The sequence below is a fragment of the Lingula anatina genome, chromosome 7 (assembly GCF_051362555.1).
Source record: "Lingula anatina isolate TDL-2025a chromosome 7, LinAna3.0, whole genome shotgun sequence".
NCBI classification, from domain to species: domain Eukaryota; kingdom Metazoa; phylum Brachiopoda; class Lingulata; order Lingulida; family Lingulidae; genus Lingula; species Lingula anatina.
In genome coordinates, this window is record NC_141773.1 from 16,795,741 (window position 1) to 16,814,532 (window position 18,792).

General features: G+C 34.3%; 2 protein-coding genes across 2 annotated transcripts; one reads left to right on the top strand and one right to left on the bottom strand.

Moving 5' to 3' along the window:
• The first annotated feature begins 32 nt into the window (after positions 1-32).
• LOC106176184 (aspartyl aminopeptidase) lies at positions 33-11,388 on the top strand. Its single transcript, XM_013558449.2, has 15 exons — positions 33-180; positions 3,435-3,504; positions 3,893-3,981; positions 4,322-4,435; positions 4,774-4,899; positions 5,344-5,468; positions 6,031-6,112; positions 6,513-6,620; positions 6,899-6,976; positions 7,383-7,463; positions 7,823-7,977; positions 8,377-8,416; positions 8,730-8,831; positions 9,145-9,312; positions 9,568-11,388. The coding sequence occupies exons 1-15, from the start codon at positions 178-180 to the stop codon at positions 9,613-9,615; spliced, it is 1,389 nt and encodes a 462-aa protein (XP_013413903.2). The 5' UTR covers positions 33-177; the 3' UTR covers positions 9,616-11,388.
• LOC106176186 (methylsterol monooxygenase 1-like) lies at positions 10,290-15,605 on the bottom strand. The gene is made up of 8 exons (XM_087017028.1): positions 15,126-15,605; positions 14,778-14,855; positions 14,295-14,360; positions 13,866-13,942; positions 12,851-12,977; positions 12,485-12,533; positions 11,827-11,979; positions 10,290-11,224 (listed from the first exon to the last, which is right to left on the bottom strand). The coding sequence occupies exons 1-8, from the start codon at positions 15,291-15,293 to the stop codon at positions 11,091-11,093; spliced, it is 852 nt and encodes a 283-aa protein (XP_086873154.1). The 5' UTR covers positions 15,294-15,605; the 3' UTR covers positions 10,290-11,090.
• Between the last annotated feature and the right edge of the window lie 3,187 nt (positions 15,606-18,792).

Sequence of the window (18,792 nt, forward strand, 5' to 3'; positions counted from 1 at the left end):
TTATATTAAAAAAATTAAGAGATACTTTTTAAAATATATCAAACTAGTTCTGATAAAATCTAGGTATTGTTAATTGGCTGTAGAATGCATTTAGTTAATTTTATCTTTATAATATCAGAGAGTACTATATAAACTTCCTGTCGCATCATTTTGGTTTGGAGTCCCTAGCAATCAATAATGGTAAGTGCAACTTCTCTTCGTAATTAGTGCATTTTAATCTCAACTTAAAATGCATTTTGACGTAAAGGTAAAGGATTTAAGAAACAATCGTGACAATATGACTTTATGGCTGGACTATGCTTTTGCTTGAGGAAGTTTTTGTTCACCCCTTTTCCAACATGATTCAATTGCCATAATATTGGCAACGGCCTGATCGGCTTTTTGTCAGAGATACTATACTAGAGTTAAAGCGTCGCAATAACCGGTGCCCTCAGATCATTGATGGTTGAAATATTTTAGTGTTTAACTCAGAACATGAATCCATTTGAGCTTTTTTGTATGCGTTTTCAAATGTTTGCTTAGTCATCTTGTTATTGACCCATTAGAGCCTGCGTCATCAAAACAAACGGCAGCCATGCTGGAGGGAGACAGGAATCGTCTGCTGCGCATGAACAAGCCATGTCTGTAGTTCAGTTTTCGTTTTCTGTATTTTTTTTCATATTTAACCGAGCAAAATGATGAATTACTGCAGGGTATTTGATCGAGAGAAGGTAACTTACTTTACAAGCGTTCACAGACTGCCTGCAGTGGTAAAAACCCATGGTGAAGGAACTAAAACCATTAACGGAGGAGAGACGGCGAGGTGGCTTTGAATCAAGACTCTTCGGAAAAGTAAAGGATAAAACTAATTTATTTTATAGCAAAGAATGAAGAGCCAACTGTGCAGATTTACCATAAAAGAAAAAACAGTAGAACACCAAAGACCTAGGTGTGTACGTTTGGGGCGCACGTATATATTTAAAGTAGTGCCCAAAAAGTGTGGATGGAGAGTGTGTTAATTTGTTAAAACCTGTGGAAATACCCAGGCAGGGTTTCGACTTTTATAATGAAGACTCACCTATTGCCTTGGGTGTAATTTGTTATCAGTTACGGTGCTCTCTAGATTTTATCGGCTGTCACCTACCTCTTTTATACCTGGTTAGCATTATTCCCAATTAGTGTCAAGGCTATATTTGTACTGTACACAGCTGAGCTGGGCCAATTAAATCAATTACCTGTATGAAGTGTATTTGGAAGTTAGTGGCTTAATTTTCGATTTGGTGTAGTGATAAGAGTAATTTTATTTTGCAAGTAAATTCTACCTCAGGTGTAATTGACATATAACTTTAATAACCTCATGAAATAATTTTGCACTTTCCTCTGTAAAAATGTTAAATTCTGCTCCTTTCAACTGTAATGTTGTAAGTTATAATATGAATAAAAATCACTATTGTTATCTTTCTATTAATTTATGTATTTATGTAGGAAATTGATCAGGCATTTCCCACCAAGCCACACTGATTGGGTGCAAGTTAATTATTAAAAAAAAAAAAAAAAAAAAAAAAAAAAAAAAAAAAAAAAAAAAACGGAAGCTTTTGATAACACACAAGGTAGAAGCAGCAAAAAATATTCCTAGATCTCTGTGACCAGCTGGGGAGACAGGATCTGAACATCAGGAGAGTGAAATCCAGTGCATGACAGGAGTTATTTAATTGAAGCGACACTCAGAACTCAGCATTTCATGTTCACTTTTATTCATACAAAATGTGCACTTTTCCTATATGTTTAAGCAAATGGTTGCAGAAATCAATTCATGAACTGAATTATTATTTTACATTGGACATCATAAATACATGATTGTGAAAAATGCCTTGCTTCTGTGAATGACTGAATAATAATAAAATCCTAACAATGTTGCTTATATGAATGGTTGCATTCATGGTGAATATTAAACTCTCTCAAACAACAGTCTCGTTACATGTACTTTCTAATGAACCAAAATGAAGTACAAGAATGCTGAAATAATTTAAAAAGTTGATGATGGTATAGAGCAAATGTTCTGCATACTTTACTTCTGTACTGTATAAACAATAGCATCTGAAAATCCCCAATATAGTTAGGCTTTACATTAAAAAAAGAGAACAACAAATACCTGATACTGCAGTTTTAAAGTAAATTTAAAATACATGAATTTTGTTCACTGAATACCTAGCAAAATATTCTCAATGCAAATGGTATATAAAATTTTATAAAATCAGTTTGATACAATACTTTTTATGACAGTAGATGTATTTTGAAAACTTATTTACAACACAACTCACCAGCTTTATTTTGATACAAAGGACACGTCTTTTTCATCATTGACATAGTTTCTATTGCTCCATTGATATCAAGTGTATAGTCCCATGGCAAATTCCCATTCTCTAAGTCCCACTTAAACTGAGGTTTGAGGATATTTGTAGTGCCTAACAAATGCTTCTGTGAATGACTGAACTAATAATAAAATGCTAACAATGCTGCTTACATGAATGAACAACAGTCTTGTTACATGTACTTTCTAATGAACCAAAATGAAGTACAAGAATGCTGAAATAATTTCTGACAGCTTCACGATGTGAAGATAAGTCATAACTAACAGCAATATTTCATGTCATAAGACAATCATACATTCTTCCTTGAATCCACAAGGGTTTATCCTAATGATCAGCTCAAATTTTTTATATCTATCCTTTATGAAAACAGTTGCTTCTATTTATGGTTAAACTTATGATTACACATTAAACTCTCTCAAACTATAACTGTTATTACCCAATGAACAAGAAAAATGAAGTACAAGATACATGTAACTGAACTATCTTCTGACAACACGATGTTGGGTAAGTAGCATTTAGTAGGATTTCACGTTTTTAGACTGTCTTGAGTTCATATCGGTCGATCCCGCTGATCAGCTGAAGCCTCAGCTTGTATATATCCTTTTCCCTTTGGTGTCTTTGATCGTGATATGAAGTTTACTTTATTTTATTTGGTTTACCTATATTTACGCTACTATTCCCCGACGTTCATTCCCTCCAGCATGGCCGCGGGACTAGTGTTACGGAGCAAATATGACGTCACTGTAATCGGTTAATTGTACATTCAACTTGAAAAAGAAAGCAGACTCATAATGAGATGCTTGCACGTGTATTTGTAAAAAAAAAAAAAAAAAAAAAAAAAAAAAAAAAAAAAAAAAACTCTTAAAGGCAATTGCATATTTACTGTTTAATGTTATCTTATCTGGATTGCATGCCTCTTTTTTTTTTTTTTTTTTTGTGCCTCCTCCCCTTTCCTTCAAGAATTAATAGCTTTTTGTGTGTGTGTGCATGTGGGGGGGGGGGGGGAGAGAAATAAATAAAATGAAATTCTCTTGGACATAATCATTACAATATATCAACCTAAAATCTGTATTATCATTTTAGTCAGAGTCCGTGTTGTCTGCAGCCAAGCATTTCATCAATTATGTCAACAGATCTCCCTCCCCCTTCCATGGTAAGTACCAGGCAGACATGGGCCCAGGGTTTCTGAGCCTTTATTATGAAAAAAATATAGGTCTTAAGTTTTGAAGACATGAAAACAGTGAAGGCATGTTAAAAAGTAATGCATGTCCAATGAGCTCTAGTGGATATTAATGCAGTGGTGGTATTTTGTGAGTCTTATCTTTATTAAAAACTTTGAAAATTTTGATAAGCTTTATTTCATTTACACTGCCGTGACTTAAAAACTTAAAATAACATGCCTAAGACAAATTGTACCCTGTAACATTTACTTTTGATGGACTTAGGGAGAAACTGAATTATGAATTTATAACCTCTCAAAACACAAATTGTATGAAAGTTGCTTTCCTCTTATGAAAAAAAAAACATTATGACTGTTTCAGCTGTAGAGGAGATAAAGATTAGACTGCTGTCAGCTGGATTTTTGGAGCTCAAAGAAACAGAAAAATGGGACATCAAACCTTCCAACAAGGTAAGACAAAAGTGGTCCTCTGAGAATTGCCCTGTTAATAATTTCATCAGCTGATCATGATTTATACTCCCGCTTCCTATTGTAGTTTACTTTAAAGTGAGTAGATGGGGACCAAGGTAGATAGGACATAGGAATGGAAAATAGATTAATTTTTTTTGCCATTATGGCTTGTCATTTCTCCCCCTCCACACCGCTTATTTCATTTATTTATTTATTTAGTGGTGGTGGTGGGCAGGGAGGGAGGGAGAGTCGGAAGCTGGAGGGAGGGGGGGACCCATTGTTCCTCCTATCCACCAATGGCTGAATATCTATCCTGATTGTGTTTTATATCTATTTCCAGTATTTTGTCACCAGGAACCATTCTACCATCATAGCATTTGCTGTGGGAGGCAAGTACCGGCCAGGCAATGGGTTCAGCATTGTAGGGGCACACACTGACAGCCCCTGCCTAAAGGTTAAACTACCTTATTTATTATTTTCTTCTGTACTTATTTATTTGTTTGTTACAGTAACCAGAAGGTGCACATTTTACATAAAATCATGTTAATTCAAAGTATACCTTAGATGATGATGTAACAATGATGATAGAAGTAAAAATTCAAAAGATTTATTCGACAGCCAAACAATCGAGTACACCAACTATGGTTTTAGTCGAAGAAACTATGATATTCATAGACTTACTTTGTAACAAACTAATTTGAAAGACACCATTTAAAATATTTTCAAGAGTACAGTTTTGCTGTTTATCGATGAAAATATTGTGATAAATGAAAAAGAACAATTATTTTACAGATCAAGCCAATTTCCCGGAAGGTCCGACAGGGTTATTTACAGGTTGGTGTCCAGTGTTATGGAGGGGGAACCTGGCACACCTGGTTTGACAGAGACTTGACTGTGGCCGGCAGAGTGATAGTGAAGGTCAGTGCTTACAGTAAGGCCACATTCAAAACAGTGGACTAACTAGTCCATGGGTCAAATATGGCAACCTACTAAAAAGCTTGCAGTGTAATCTACTATTAGATACTGAATAGATTTCGTATGGGGAAGTATTCAAGAGGGTCAGCTATATTTGACCCTTGGTCTAGTTAGTCTACTGTTCTGAATGTGGGCTTATAGGTGATATCTATATATGTAATAGCAAAGTGCCTAAATTGTTCTTCCACAATTTTTTCCATGTTTTTTCTCTTTTTTTTTTTTTTTACACATAAAAGCAGATTAACACTTAATCTTTCACTCCCCCCATCTAATATTTTATCAAAGTGACTTCCACATGAATTTTTGTGTCCATACTTTTGTGTAAAAGCATTCTCTGTCATTTGTGTTGGACTGATGGATTATGTCCCAGCCTGTTATGTATTTCAGAATGACAGCAAATTAGGCCATCGCCTTGTCCATGTGAAGAGACCCATCTTGAGGGTGCCGAACATTGCCATTCACCTCATGAGGGACATGAATGAGAAGTTTTCACCTAACAAAGAGACACACCTGTAATTGTTTGAATTATGCACCAATTTTAAACATCTTCTTTATACCTATATACAAGGTTGTTCTAAAATGTTTTTAGCCATATAGTCCTTTGAGCCAGTAGTAAGCACTGATTAAGAAAAAAATGAATTTTTAAAAAAACCATAATCTTTTCAAAAAAAAACGTAATTTCTGAAGTCAACATGCTCTTTTTCTCAGAACTTTTTACTAATCTTTTTCAAATATGACGTCCTAATAACACATTGGTTTCAAATTGGAAATTTAACTGTTTTGATAATTATCTTAATGATTTTAACGTATACAATAACACAGTGATTGACATAACAAGTCGGCTTGCTAGTTAAATACCTAAGTATGTTTAAAGATCACTCAGTGACACATGAGCTATGGAATAATGCTCCCTTAAACATAGCTTCCTGAGTTAACAATTTGTAGTTCTGCAATTTCATACCTGTTCTGGTATGCAACACTTACCATCCAGCAATATCTTGATCCCAAGCTCTCTAATGATAATGATAATTATATACATACTAATAATATACATGAACTGATTTCTCATTGTAGGCAGCCTATATTGGCTACCAGTATACAGGAAGAGCTGGAGTATGGCAGTAAGACAGCAGAAACTTCAGACTTCAAGCAGGAAGTGAGTAAGGATGGTGATTGTGAGGAGTTTGTATAATAATAATAAGTTTATTAATACATGGAAAACACAAGGCTTAAGTTGTACATAAACTTGAATAGGATAAGAATTACAAATTGAAACATTTACATAAGATTGGCATGTGTTGTAAGAAGGAGAACCACAAAATTATTGTGCTGGAAAATTCATTTCTCTAAGAATGCACACAGTGATTCAGAAATAATCATAAGTATTTGCTGTTTATTATAACTTATACATGTGTACATCACAATGTATTATATATTTTGATGAATTTTAATACATGCACCTTGGTGCTATGCTTCCTAGTAATGTCTGACATCATCCTAAAAGAACCTGTACTGGCTTTGACACCCTGTGGATCAGTGAATACTTTGTTTTCCAGGCTGATAAGCACCACCCTGTCCTGGTGCACATACTAAGCGGTGAACTCGGGGTGACAGCTGACCAGATCATGGACTTTGAGCTCTGTCTGGCAGACACCCAGCCTGCTGTAAGTAAAGGGAATTATCAGAAATTGATGTTTTTGAAGTGGACTGTTTTGCAGTTGGGGGGAGGGAAGTTGGGTGGGGAAATTAAAAAGAAAAAGAAAAATAAAGAGAGCCTTGTAATAACATATAGGGTCCATTTTAAAGATCTTACTCGTACATGTTGGTGTACCATGAAAGCTGACAGCTTTGAAAAGACTTGATAAAATAATTTTGTGATCATATGGTCAAGAAAAAATGTTTTTTTATTATTATTAATTAATTCATTGTAATTTCATTTAAGTGTCTAGGAGGAGCATTGAATGAGTTCATCTTTGCTCCAAGATTGGATAACCTGTTGAATGCTTACACTGCAATGGAGGTAGGATATTTCAATTCTGTGATGCTCCAAATATAAAGTGCTGTCTTTTGTTTACTTGGATGATTTTATTGACTCGTGTTATATTTTTTACAATTTATGACTAAAATACATAAATTTCTGTCTGACATAGCTGAGGCAAAAAAGATGAATATCAAATCTATACCAGATGAATTCTTGGAACCAGTTATTCAGTTGCAATATATATATTATCATTTTGTAGATATTTTTGGTAAGTCCCATTTTGACTTAAAATTTTTCAACCATTCAAACACTGCACCTAAACAGCGATTCCAGATTTTTATTGATAATTTGCTCTGGACAGTTATTTGTCGATATTAAATTTAAAATTAAGAAACATCAGTGGAAGATGCCATTGTTTCAATAACTGTAATATATTCTATTCCAGGGTCTGCTGGATGCATGCAATAATGAAACACTACAACAAGATCCCAACATAAGAATGATCAGCCTTTTTGATAATGAGGAGGTATGCACTAAGCTGAATTATTGTTATTTTGGTATTTAATTTTATTTTGCACTTTATTGCAACATAAAAGAACCTTTTTTACTGCAAGATAAGCATATAGATACCAAACAATGGTCCAGAGGAATAAATGAACATGCATGATGAAAAAAAAATAATGTAAATGGCTTACTAGTCTTTTTCTCTTCCTGAATAAGTAATTTACAACCAGTGACAGTCTCAGTGACAGTCAAAGTTGCAAACCATCCAAAAGGGTTAAACGACTTCTTACTCCTCCTGTAATGCTTGTAGATATATTGTCTAAGATTTTCAAAAGTATTTGTTTTGCTACGGTTTACCCACAGTTTACTTTCTCCTCCCAGGTTGGTTCCCAGAGTGCCCAGGGAGCAGGATCTACATTTCAAGAGTTGGTTCTCAGAAGAATCAGTGGCCCCACCCCTGGGAGCTTTGAGATTGCAATGCCAAGGTCACTCATGGTCAGTGCTGACCAGGCACACGCTGTCCACCCAAATTACAGGTCAGACTGGATTTTGTACCAATGTTATGGACATGTGTATTCCGTTTTTGCTTACACAACTTGGTACATGTATACGGTGGCCATTTTCACAGTAAAACTATAGACCAAATGTTATTCTTAACTTTAACAGAGAAACTGGTCAGTATCACTTCAGGAGAAATCTACTGTAATAGGTGTAAACTAGTGGTTATTTCTTGCTTGTGATAACACGGGTGCTATATTTCAATCAGACTTTTCCTGATTAATCTTCAGTCAAAATACTAAGACTAACATTCTGTTCTGAAAGCGTGGACCAGCCTTTGTAAACAGTTCTAAAGTTCTTTCATGCTGCAGTCTCCATGTTAGCAAGTTTTCCTTTTAAACATATATTAGCAGCTCACATGTTTCATGTCATTCCAGTGAGAAGCATGAAGACCAGCACAGACCTGGTCTTCATAAGGTAAGCAGTCAAGCTAAAGAAGTACACTATGTATTTATAATATAAAAAGGTGCATTTTTTTAAATAAGAGTTCTCAGAGGAAATTAATGAGTGCAAATGCTGTAGTCAGCAGTACAAAGGATTAAAGTTGTTTTTTTTATATGAGTGCTTTTTGGTTCTTTCTGTATTAGATGAACATGGTTGCCTACTAAATTTTGATATAAAGAAAAATTGACATAATATATGAAAGGGAACAAAAGAAACCATGTTGATAATAAGCTTGGGTTTATGAAGAGTTCTTCAATGTACATGTTATGTCTTTTGTGTGTTACAGGGCATTGTAGTGAAGCATAATGCCAATCAGAGATATGCAACCACTGCTGTTACAGCGGCCATTTTGAGAGAGGTCGCCACCAGGTCACATGTCCCTCTTCAGGTATTCTGATATTACCAATCCCAGTCTGTAAGACCTGTGTATTTGTTTTCTCCATTTAAAGGGGTAGTTCGTGATCATGTTTCAGATATTTTACGGGCATATTGATGCCGTTACTTTAAAATGACCACATTTGAAGTTCTTGTTGTTGCATAAGTGGCAGTGCACATGACCACAATTAAAATCAGAATTTTGTAAACCGTTCTTTGGATGAAAGTAATAAGGCAGTTATAGCCAACCTAAATGAGATTGCAGTTATCAATCAGTCTAGTTACATGAAATTCCATCAAATCATAATGTGTTCATTTATTTTCAGGATTTTGTAGTTAGGAATGACTCACCATGTGGCAGCACTATCGGCCCCATCATGTCTGCCAAGCTGGGCATGCCTACTGTTGATATAGGTGGACCACAACTTAGCATGCATTCCATTAGAGAGATGTGTTGTACCTCCTCTGTCCTGCAGTCAATTAAACTTTACAAGGTAAAGAATTATAGTGCCATCTTGCACCCCGTCTATTAACCTCCCTCCCCGAAAAAAAATATATATTGCTTTCATGTACATTCAAATGTTGGGTGATTTTAAGATGAAAAGAGCAAGATGGCTTTATTCCAGATAAAAAAATAACAACTGAACTATTAAAATTTTAAAGCATTTCTTTTTTTTACCCTTTCCTACACAATATATTAACTGATGTTGAATGTATGTAAATTTGATAAGTTTTGTTTATTGTTTCAGGGATTCTTCGAGTTCTTTCCAGAAATATATGCATCTTCAAACCTCTAATCACTAGGCTAAAATCATCAAAGCTGTCGTACAGTGGATTGAAAGCAGATATATATATACATCTTACCAGTGTCTTGAATGTGAGGCAATAAAAGACAACCAAAGGAACAGTTATAAAGACATTAAATTTATGTCATTTCTGCTATGATTAGTTATGCCTGAGTCAAGTTCTTGATGAAGATGGAAATGATCATAAGTCAAAACTACCCTATTATAGATCCATTTTTCTCTAGATGTTTACAGATAATTCTTTTCACTTTTTTTTTGAAGACAATTATTAGCATAAAACTAAAAAAAAAATATTTAACTTGCGACTTTACACCTGCAGATGATATATTTAAAGTAGATTTTCTTCAATATGTTTACTAACTACCTCAAAGCAAAATAGTGAATTTTCAACATTTCCTGTATATTTACACATTCTTTTTAGTAATGTTTGATGTAGTTGAATCACTATTTTGTTACCTTCCAGTTGCATATGCATTCCATACTTTTTAATCGATTCAGAAGAATCAACCCATTTAATGTGAAAATTGTCTTTGGGATTGCATTATCGCATACCATCTTTGCACTATTGTCTACATATTTATGAGACTTGAAGATTTGATGCTTAATTGTGTCCTTTTCTCTTTTTCTATTTATCACTTTGCAATATCAATAAAAATATACTGATATTCATTAAACAAAGTGTTTTATGTATACAAAGCCAGTGATAGATTTACTTTTAAGTACACTTGTTTATGAGTGGTATTTAATTCAGATTTCCCAGTAATTGTAATGAAATCATACAAGAACCTGTTCTCTTTGTATTTGTCACACTTGATTGCTGAACTATTGATAGTTTTTGAAATACGTCAATTCATAAGACTGTATTGTGAACATAACAGCTAGTACATATTTTAGAAATATCAAGTTAGACAGTATGTATAAAGGCCTGCTTAATTTAATACTGCATAAAGTAGCATACACTCAACACTGGGCCATTTGATCGTTGAGATGTAAACATGCAAACTGTACCTCTGGCGAATGTCCATCCATTCTTAATGTCACTGGGGGCATCATTTGAAGGGAAACACAGCCCTCCGTTTAAATCTTTCCCTTTTTGCCCCATTTCAACTTAATATTTTTTATTCAAATTACTTGTATTCAGACATGTTTTCAAAATTATTTTTGCATTGGTTCTGGCCAATAATGTACCATCACAGTCTTTTTGCAAGATCTTCAACTTACATCACATTTTCTGTATGACTAATAAAGTTTAAATGTTTTGTTCATGGCTATATGGAGGTCACATAATGCTAATCAAAGTCAAAAACTGCTTTTGTTTGATAGAAAAATGCCCCCTACAATTGCCCTAAAATGTTCCAACTACACAGGTTAGTATGAGAGAGCACTCGTTTAGTCTTGAGATCGTGATTAAGGATTTCATTTTCAAAATTCTCCAATGCCTGATCAAGTCTCCCTGCTGACTGGACTTAATCCATCTTCTTCTGTTTGGCGAGGTACTCTTTGTACTGCTTATCAGTGCCGCAGATTTTGTCCCAGTATGTGAAAGTGGAGGAGTAATTGCCCACAAAATTCATGTGGTGGAAATCATGGGCTTTGGCCCCTGAAAAATGAAGTCAGTGCATTGCCTAGTATATAGTTACAATTTTTATCATAGTGTACTTCAACCTATATTTTTAATGTAAGAGTTATATCGTTGCCACGGTTATATTCATTTGTGGCTTTTGATTTAAAAAAATGCTTGTAATGTTACACAGGTAAAGATTCAAGATGCTGCATTGCGTGTTATTACTTATTTTACATCTTTAATCCTCATCTGTAAGTCTTTTATTCAAATTTGGCTTTAAAATTTCATTTTGAAATCGGTGCAGAATTGAAGAAATTGCTTGAACCCTTTGCTCCATCTTGCAAAAAAAAAAAAAAAAAAATCTTATTGAGAACATAACTGTTCATAGATGGATGAGGAAGGGAGTGCATTATCCAAGAAACGTTTTTAAATCTGACCCTCTCCACCTACACTCCCCCTGCCCATAAATACATAAATTTATAAGATGTCAAATTTACACACACATTTCGCAAACACTGATATATATATATATATATTATATACAGTATATGACATGTCAGTCTGCTTGGAGTTGAATTTCAACCGTGGCCCCAACTACCCTTGTACATAATATTCAGACATTCAGTACATATACCTACCTCCATAAAAAGGGATAAGGTGAAAGAGATGGGGGACGTCGTATCCAGTGTGGACATCAATGGTCTCCATGAGGCGGAAAGCCACCCAAACCCACAACAGGACAAAGTGGGTGCAGAACAAAAGAATAGGGATGAAAAATCCCATGCCCAAAACTGAAATAGAAACACCATGGTAATTGATCTGTCATTTTGACAATTAGGGACTGGTATGTGTAAGAGTGTGTGTTCTTAAACAATGAAAAACAAAAATGACCCAATTGCCACTATGAATGCACTTTTTTTTTTCATCTAGTATTGGCAAATTAATTCTATTTTAGGGTACTTCATAAGGAACTGGCACAGATTTGGGTTCAGTCTTCATCCCATATGATGAATTGTCAGTAACTGGAACCATGGCTTCAATAAGATCCTGGACCAATTAAATACACAGCTCAGCTGTATACCACCTCATTACATATATAATGCAATACATCTTACCATGATAAATTCATTTCAAATGGTGTGTGTATGTGTTTTACTCTATACTGATCCAATTTTATTAATTTTTTTAAATGTCATTTCTCTTTTAGTTGTTTTTTCCCAATTTTTTTAAATTTTGTTTTATTTCATGACTATTTATTTTTCATTTGGTGCGTTTGGTAAGACTGGGGAGACTCACTTAATGTTTCTGCTGGGTGGGCATACTCTGCAACCATACCCATAGGTGCCTGGGGAGAACAGAACAGCATTTGAAAATGAAGGTTTTGACAGAAAAAAAGTTTAAGATGCTGATTAAAATAGTGAGCCCAGGTGGAATAATTAGTACAAATAAACAGCAAAAATTGGATATGAAATATTAGTTTTTAGTAATTTGTTCTGGAATTTTTCACACTAAGTCTTCAAAATCATTATACTGGCTAAGAATGTCTGACGGGAGAATTAAGAACATCTACCTGTCTATTTCATCAATATTCAAAGTTTCCAAAATAGTCAATAAATTGAAAAAATAAATAAATAGATAAATCATTTGTAAATGTAAATATACCGAGTAACGGTGGTGAATCTTGTGTATATGTTTATAGATACTCTTGTGGTGGAGTGCCCTGTGGAGCCAGTAATGCCAAGTGTCCTCTATCACAAAACAGCCCAGGACTTGTGCCATCAATATATACCTGGAAATACAACACAGACCCAATAATGATAATATAACTATTAAGTTTAATTATTTATTAAAGGGAACCCTCAGATTCTAATCTAGTATGTGGTAGTTTCTTCACAACCTGAATATTAAAGATTACAGTAATGATTCAATCTTTTCAATAGGTAAAAATGATCAAACTTTCATATATATTATTCTATTATCATGAAAGCTGTACTTCTATATAGCATTTGTGGTGCTTTTGCTGCATAGAGTAGAACTACAGAGTACCCTGCTTTTAATTTAAGATATGTTAAATAGGAATGTTTTAATTTTAAAAAATTATGACTAAAAAATATACAGTATCTGTAAAATTCACCCCCCCTTCCCTGATTGAAAAGATCAAGAAATAGCCATACTGAAAATTCCCCTCCATTATCAGAATGGCTGTGGTGAGTTTTTGGCAATCTCCAATCCTCAGGGTATGGTTATTTTATGCACATATTATGGAAATTTGAAAATGAAGAAGTAAGCAGACATCACATTTGAAACTCTAAGTACTAAGGTGAAAATAGTACTGGATTCTAAAGCTGCTTAATCACCAACATTTCACCTTATCAACAGTTACTAACTAGTACATGTACATGTAACATGACAGGAATTTCAGACCAACTTCAAACTTGGACTTTGGACTGGATAGCATTGATGAACTAAGCTTAGTGACTGAATGTCTGGCAATTTTATCATTTTCAATATCGACTCCACATGACACTCTTGTGATCCAAATGACAACTACCAAATACATACAATTACCGTGATCTCCCAAATTTAGAATTCATACATTAATAAGCTTCTGCTTGGTGTGTGCCTGGAGAGAGAGAGGGAGAGAGAGGGGAAAAAAGATGGGGGTAGGTAAAATTACCATGCTGGCATCTCTTCCCAACTGTAAGGAATGTTGAAGTATTCCGTGTATGCAAAAGTTCCCAACATCAGGGGGAACTGAAATGAAGCAATCAAATTTAATCATGTCAATTCATACAATAATGTGTCAATGTAATCTGATAAATAAGATATGCTATCTTCATAATAATAATAATGTGAAATATATCAAAATCATGTTCTGAAATTCCTGCATATGCAACAGAAAAAATGTAATATCATTGGAAAAAAGCGAGTCATCAAAATTTTTTTAAATGTTTTAAAGGTGACAATTAAAACTAGATCAGTTATCATAAATCAGGTGACAGTCTACCTGTTGGAAAGGGTCCACACACGGCTGTATGGCAACAACAACAACACTTACGTGTATTACATTATCAACATTTACCTGCAGGAAATCATGTACACTTACCTGTATAACAAAGTGACTGAAGAGTAACATTTTAAAGCAATCCCACTGCCGTTCTTCTTTCCTGTCCTAAAGCAAAGAATAACTAAAGATATTAAGATATGCATGATTTAAGAATAGGTATGTCACAAAGCTAGGATCAATTTAACTTAAAATATTTTGCATCAATCTATTGCTACATTTGCATAGAATGAAATGGACTTTTAAATGGTAGTTATTATCATTAATGTTATTTTCATTAATATCAAGTTTCTTGGTACTAGAGGTTAATGTACAGTCAATTTTGGTCTCAAGTTCTCAAGCACCCTAAAATCAAGTAAGGGATCTTTTCTGATATAAAATCTGTTTCTTTGTCATAATTGCAATGCATACTCATGACAAATCCACAAACTACTGAGCGCATACCCCCAGTACCAGTACAAAATAATAAAAATAAAAAGACCAGCATCAAATAGAATACAATAAATATAAAGAAAAAAAAATTACCTGTTGTATTTTGTATCTCTGCATGAAAGGTATGAATTGGAATAAATATGCAGGTAGACATATCAACACATAGAGGACCTTAAAATAAATGTATCATTATTAATTTTAAAATATTAATAAATATTAGCCTAATATTTTAAAAAAATATATAAGGTCAATGAGGCACTTTTTACACTTGTACTTTACCCTTCTCTATTCTGGCAGCGTTCTTTATTGAGTATACTGAAGATAATCTGATTTTGAAAGCAAAAATGATGTTTTGTAATTACAAGTAATTAAAATTTGACATTCTTATTCAAATTTTCTTATTAATATTTTCGTCTTTTATTCATCTAGACTGTCACTTACTTCATGGACAATCAGAGAGCCCCAAAGAGCAATTTGAGGCTTAGTGTAAGTGTCCAACATGTAGTTCCAGCCATTCTTCAGAGGGTCTCTTAGAGGGTTTTCAGGCAAGCTCTCCAAGTATTCTGTCGCTATCGTCAGAGATGACAGTATTGTCCCATTGGGATCCATGTTGACACAGACGTCAGCCTTTTCTATCGGCGTCTAAATTGTCACCAAAATCAGAGAAATCCACGCAACAAACTCTCCAGGCGGCTACCGACAACGTCTGACATAACAGGTAGAACTGCGGCAGGTTTGTTTACCTTTGATGCGAGTGCCTAGGCCGAATGTTAGAGCTCGCCTGATTGGTCAACCTGAATCGCCTGATGAAAATCTGCCGATACCACGGCGCAGGCACATGCATGCATTCGATGTACAGTGTATACTACAGTCTAAGAAATATATATCTAGTCAGCCGACTATTCTATCTAGGATCACAAGTGTGCACAGAATTGATTATAACTGATGATGAAACTTAATAGGTCATGTATCATGATAACTGTATCGCTGGACCCCGACCCCCAAAATGTAGGCCCTACACATGATAAGCCTACAGGTAGCTCTTAGACTACGGTTTTGAAATTACACACATATTTGGGTCTCCTAATTTATTTATTTATTTATTTATTTATTTATTTATTTATTTATTATTATTATTAGGCCTATTATTATTATTATTATTATTTTTTTTTTTTTGGGGGGGGTTGCTACTGGTACAGGCGCATAGGCCTAGGCCTACTAAGTAGGCCCTATATTAGGCCCTAGGGGGTTTTCTGGTAGCCTATAGACCAACTGCAAATTAATCTGTAAAATAGTAGGCCCTACCCGGGGGTGTCTCGATAGTCTGAAGGTTCATTGGTCCGAAAAGTGGTAACATTTTTATCGATTTTTTAATCAGGGGTTCATTGGTCCGAAGGTTCTATAGTGAACATTCGGACCAATGAACCTTCGGACTATTGAACCTTCGGACTATCGCTACGGCCCCCCCTACCCAAGCTATAGACAAGAAGAATGTTCTCTTGCTATTTTTCTCTCCATTTTCTTTTTCCCTTTCTCTATAGGCCTACAGACATAGGCCTTATATTTGGTTAGGCTACCTAGGCCTACATGTAGACCTATTAATTAGCATTCTAATCAATTGTTTTTTTACTAATTATCATTTCAATTGGCTACAGGTATCCCATCCGGATTTTTCCGACCAAATCATTGAAATGTTAATAATAAAAATTGTTTTATTGTTTTAATGTTTGGATTACTGTAGGAGGGGTCCTTAGATAACCTTTTTCCCCAAAACCATGTCAAAACCACCTAAAAAGATGCTTATACATCTTAAAAACAAACTACAAAAAACCAAATTAGTCAATCTCTATTATCAGAGCTGCTACTTGGGTTTTAGTTTTTTGGAGAAAAATCGCTAAAAATACTTAAACTCTGTATTTTGTAAAATATGATGGTTTTTCATATCAATGTTTATGCTTACATTTTAACACAAATTTCATTGTGACTAACAATTCTGACATAAAGACGGACTAAATATATAGGAAAACTAAACTGAATGTTCTAACCCCTAGATAATGATTCATAATAGGTTCAAAATGACAGGAATTCAATAAGAATTCAATTCACTAAAAATTCAATGCTTTTTGGACTCTTAAGTCAGTTAGCGTTATGGTGGATATTTAGTTCTTTTCCCAACAACTTTTTCAAGTTCATTCCAAACTGTTCTGGAGTTAACATCCTTCTCTTCCCTCCATCAGTATTGAATATCCTGAAGACAGGACTACATTTTGGCAGTGATATGGATGTGTCTCTAGCGTATGAGACTCCCCCCCCCCCCCCATGAAATTTTGACTCATCCTACAGAACTTTATCAATCTTATTTTATTTGAGTATATGACTTTTATCTTGTAGTATGCATGATAGAGGATACATTGGCACTTTTTGCTAGTTTGCAGGTGAAAGTTTTCATGAGAATAGATGAAAATTAAAAATGTGTACTCTACCAAACAATGAATCCCCTATGGAAAAGCTGTTTATTTGAAATTTGGTGATATTTGATATTTTCCCAATTTTTTTACCAACAAACTTTCAAATACTAACAAAATATATGTCACAATGCAAACTATGTGGAAAATAATGGTATGGTGAATAAATATAAAATTGGACTTTTTCTTCATGGGAATCTAAATACCATAGAAAATGGAGATTTTTCAAGATTTTTTTTTTCATTTTTTTCACCCAATATTTTACAATCAAACTTTCTAATATTTCCAATATATTCTTAATAAAGTATACTTAAAGGAAAGATGATGAAATGATCATTAAATATCAAATAAATAGCTTTTTCATAGGGGAGTCTTTGGGTTGTAGAGGTCATATACTCAAATAAGATTTATAAAGGTTTGTAGGGGGGAGTCAAAATTTCATGGGGGGAGTCAGATTTTCATTATGAAATTTTGACTGGGGAAGTCAGATTTTCATGTTACACTGGTGTTCAGTAGAAACAGTTTTCGTTAATTTGCTAGTTTCTTTCAGCACAGTCCCTCAAGCCACAGCCTCTAGTTTTGGTTTCTTCCTCAATCTTTGATCGGTGTCACCTCACTGCCTTTCCATTTGAAGGTTGTGGACAGGATCTCATCTATGTTTTCACACTGATCAAACACAGGATATTTAACTGGATATTCAATAATTCCATAGTATTTTCTGCATTGCATAGCCAGAACCTTTGCCATTTCTGGTAATATCTTCTTTGTCAAAGCTATGCACTCATTCAGATGTGCACTAGCACATCGTTTCACACTCTCAACTACATGTCCTCAGTAGGCCATAGTTATCTTTCACTTCCTGGAATAATTCTTGGTTGAAACAGGAAAACTCAGGAGCATCTAGCTGAAAGAAATTCTCATTTACCTCATTTCTACTCAGCTCTAGATGTAATGATTGAAACTTTTCTTTCAGTTTTCTGTGTGTTGCACCCCTGGATATTGTTATGGCATGAAACTAATTGAATGCTACAACAGCAGCAACTATTCTGATATATCCCAATGCCAGAACACCTCTTACAAGACAAGCTAGATGCCATCATTGTCTAGCTAGTTATTCAGTAATACAGTATAGATACCCTAAAAAGATAATGAAATCATGAGAAATCTAAAAGGAAAAATGCCATCAAAACTATTAATGATGAATTACCATGTTAATGAAATTGATATAAGGTGTCAATGCCACCATGATTTTGAATATTTCACTACCTTTTTACACAAATTCCCTAAAAACCAAATAAGAAACCCATCTATTTGGTTTTGGTGAGTCTGAAATAACTTGTCAGGCCTATATAACTTTCATTCATGTTGTAGGAAGACAGTCCCAAAACAGTAGAAAATAGTGCTAAAATGCTAAAAATCGCGTAATCATAAAATGCAAGTAGCAGCTGGGTTAACAATGATCTTTCAAAAAGAACATTTGAAATATTGTTTTTAGGTGTGTAAGGAACTTTTTAGCTGGTTTTGACATATTTTTGGAATTATGGACCCCCCCTAGGATTAGGAAAGATAACTGGCAGGATATGTAAGATGTCGGTGTGTGGTCTTTGGCTTATAAGCTGATGACTTAACAGCAGTGTTTTATT

Coding starts and splice junctions, on each gene's coding strand:
- LOC106176186 (XM_087017028.1), bottom strand. CDS start 15,293: ATGGATCCCAATGGGACAATACTGTCATCTCTGACGATAGCGACAGAA. Junction 13,943..14,294: donor TCAGTCACTTTGTTATACAG/GTAAGTGTACAT, acceptor GCTTCATTTCAG/TTCCCCCTGATGTTGGGAAC. Junction 12,978..13,865: donor TGGGAAGAGATGCCAGCATG/GTAATTTTACCT, acceptor TTGTATTTCCAG/GTATATATTGATGGCACAAG.
- LOC106176184 (XM_013558449.2), top strand. Junction 3,505..3,892: donor ATCTCCCTCCCCCTTCCATG/GTAAGTACCAGG, acceptor TGACTGTTTCAG/CTGTAGAGGAGATAAAGATT. Junction 6,977..7,382: donor ATGCTTACACTGCAATGGAG/GTAGGATATTTC, acceptor ATTCTATTCCAG/GGTCTGCTGGATGCATGCAA.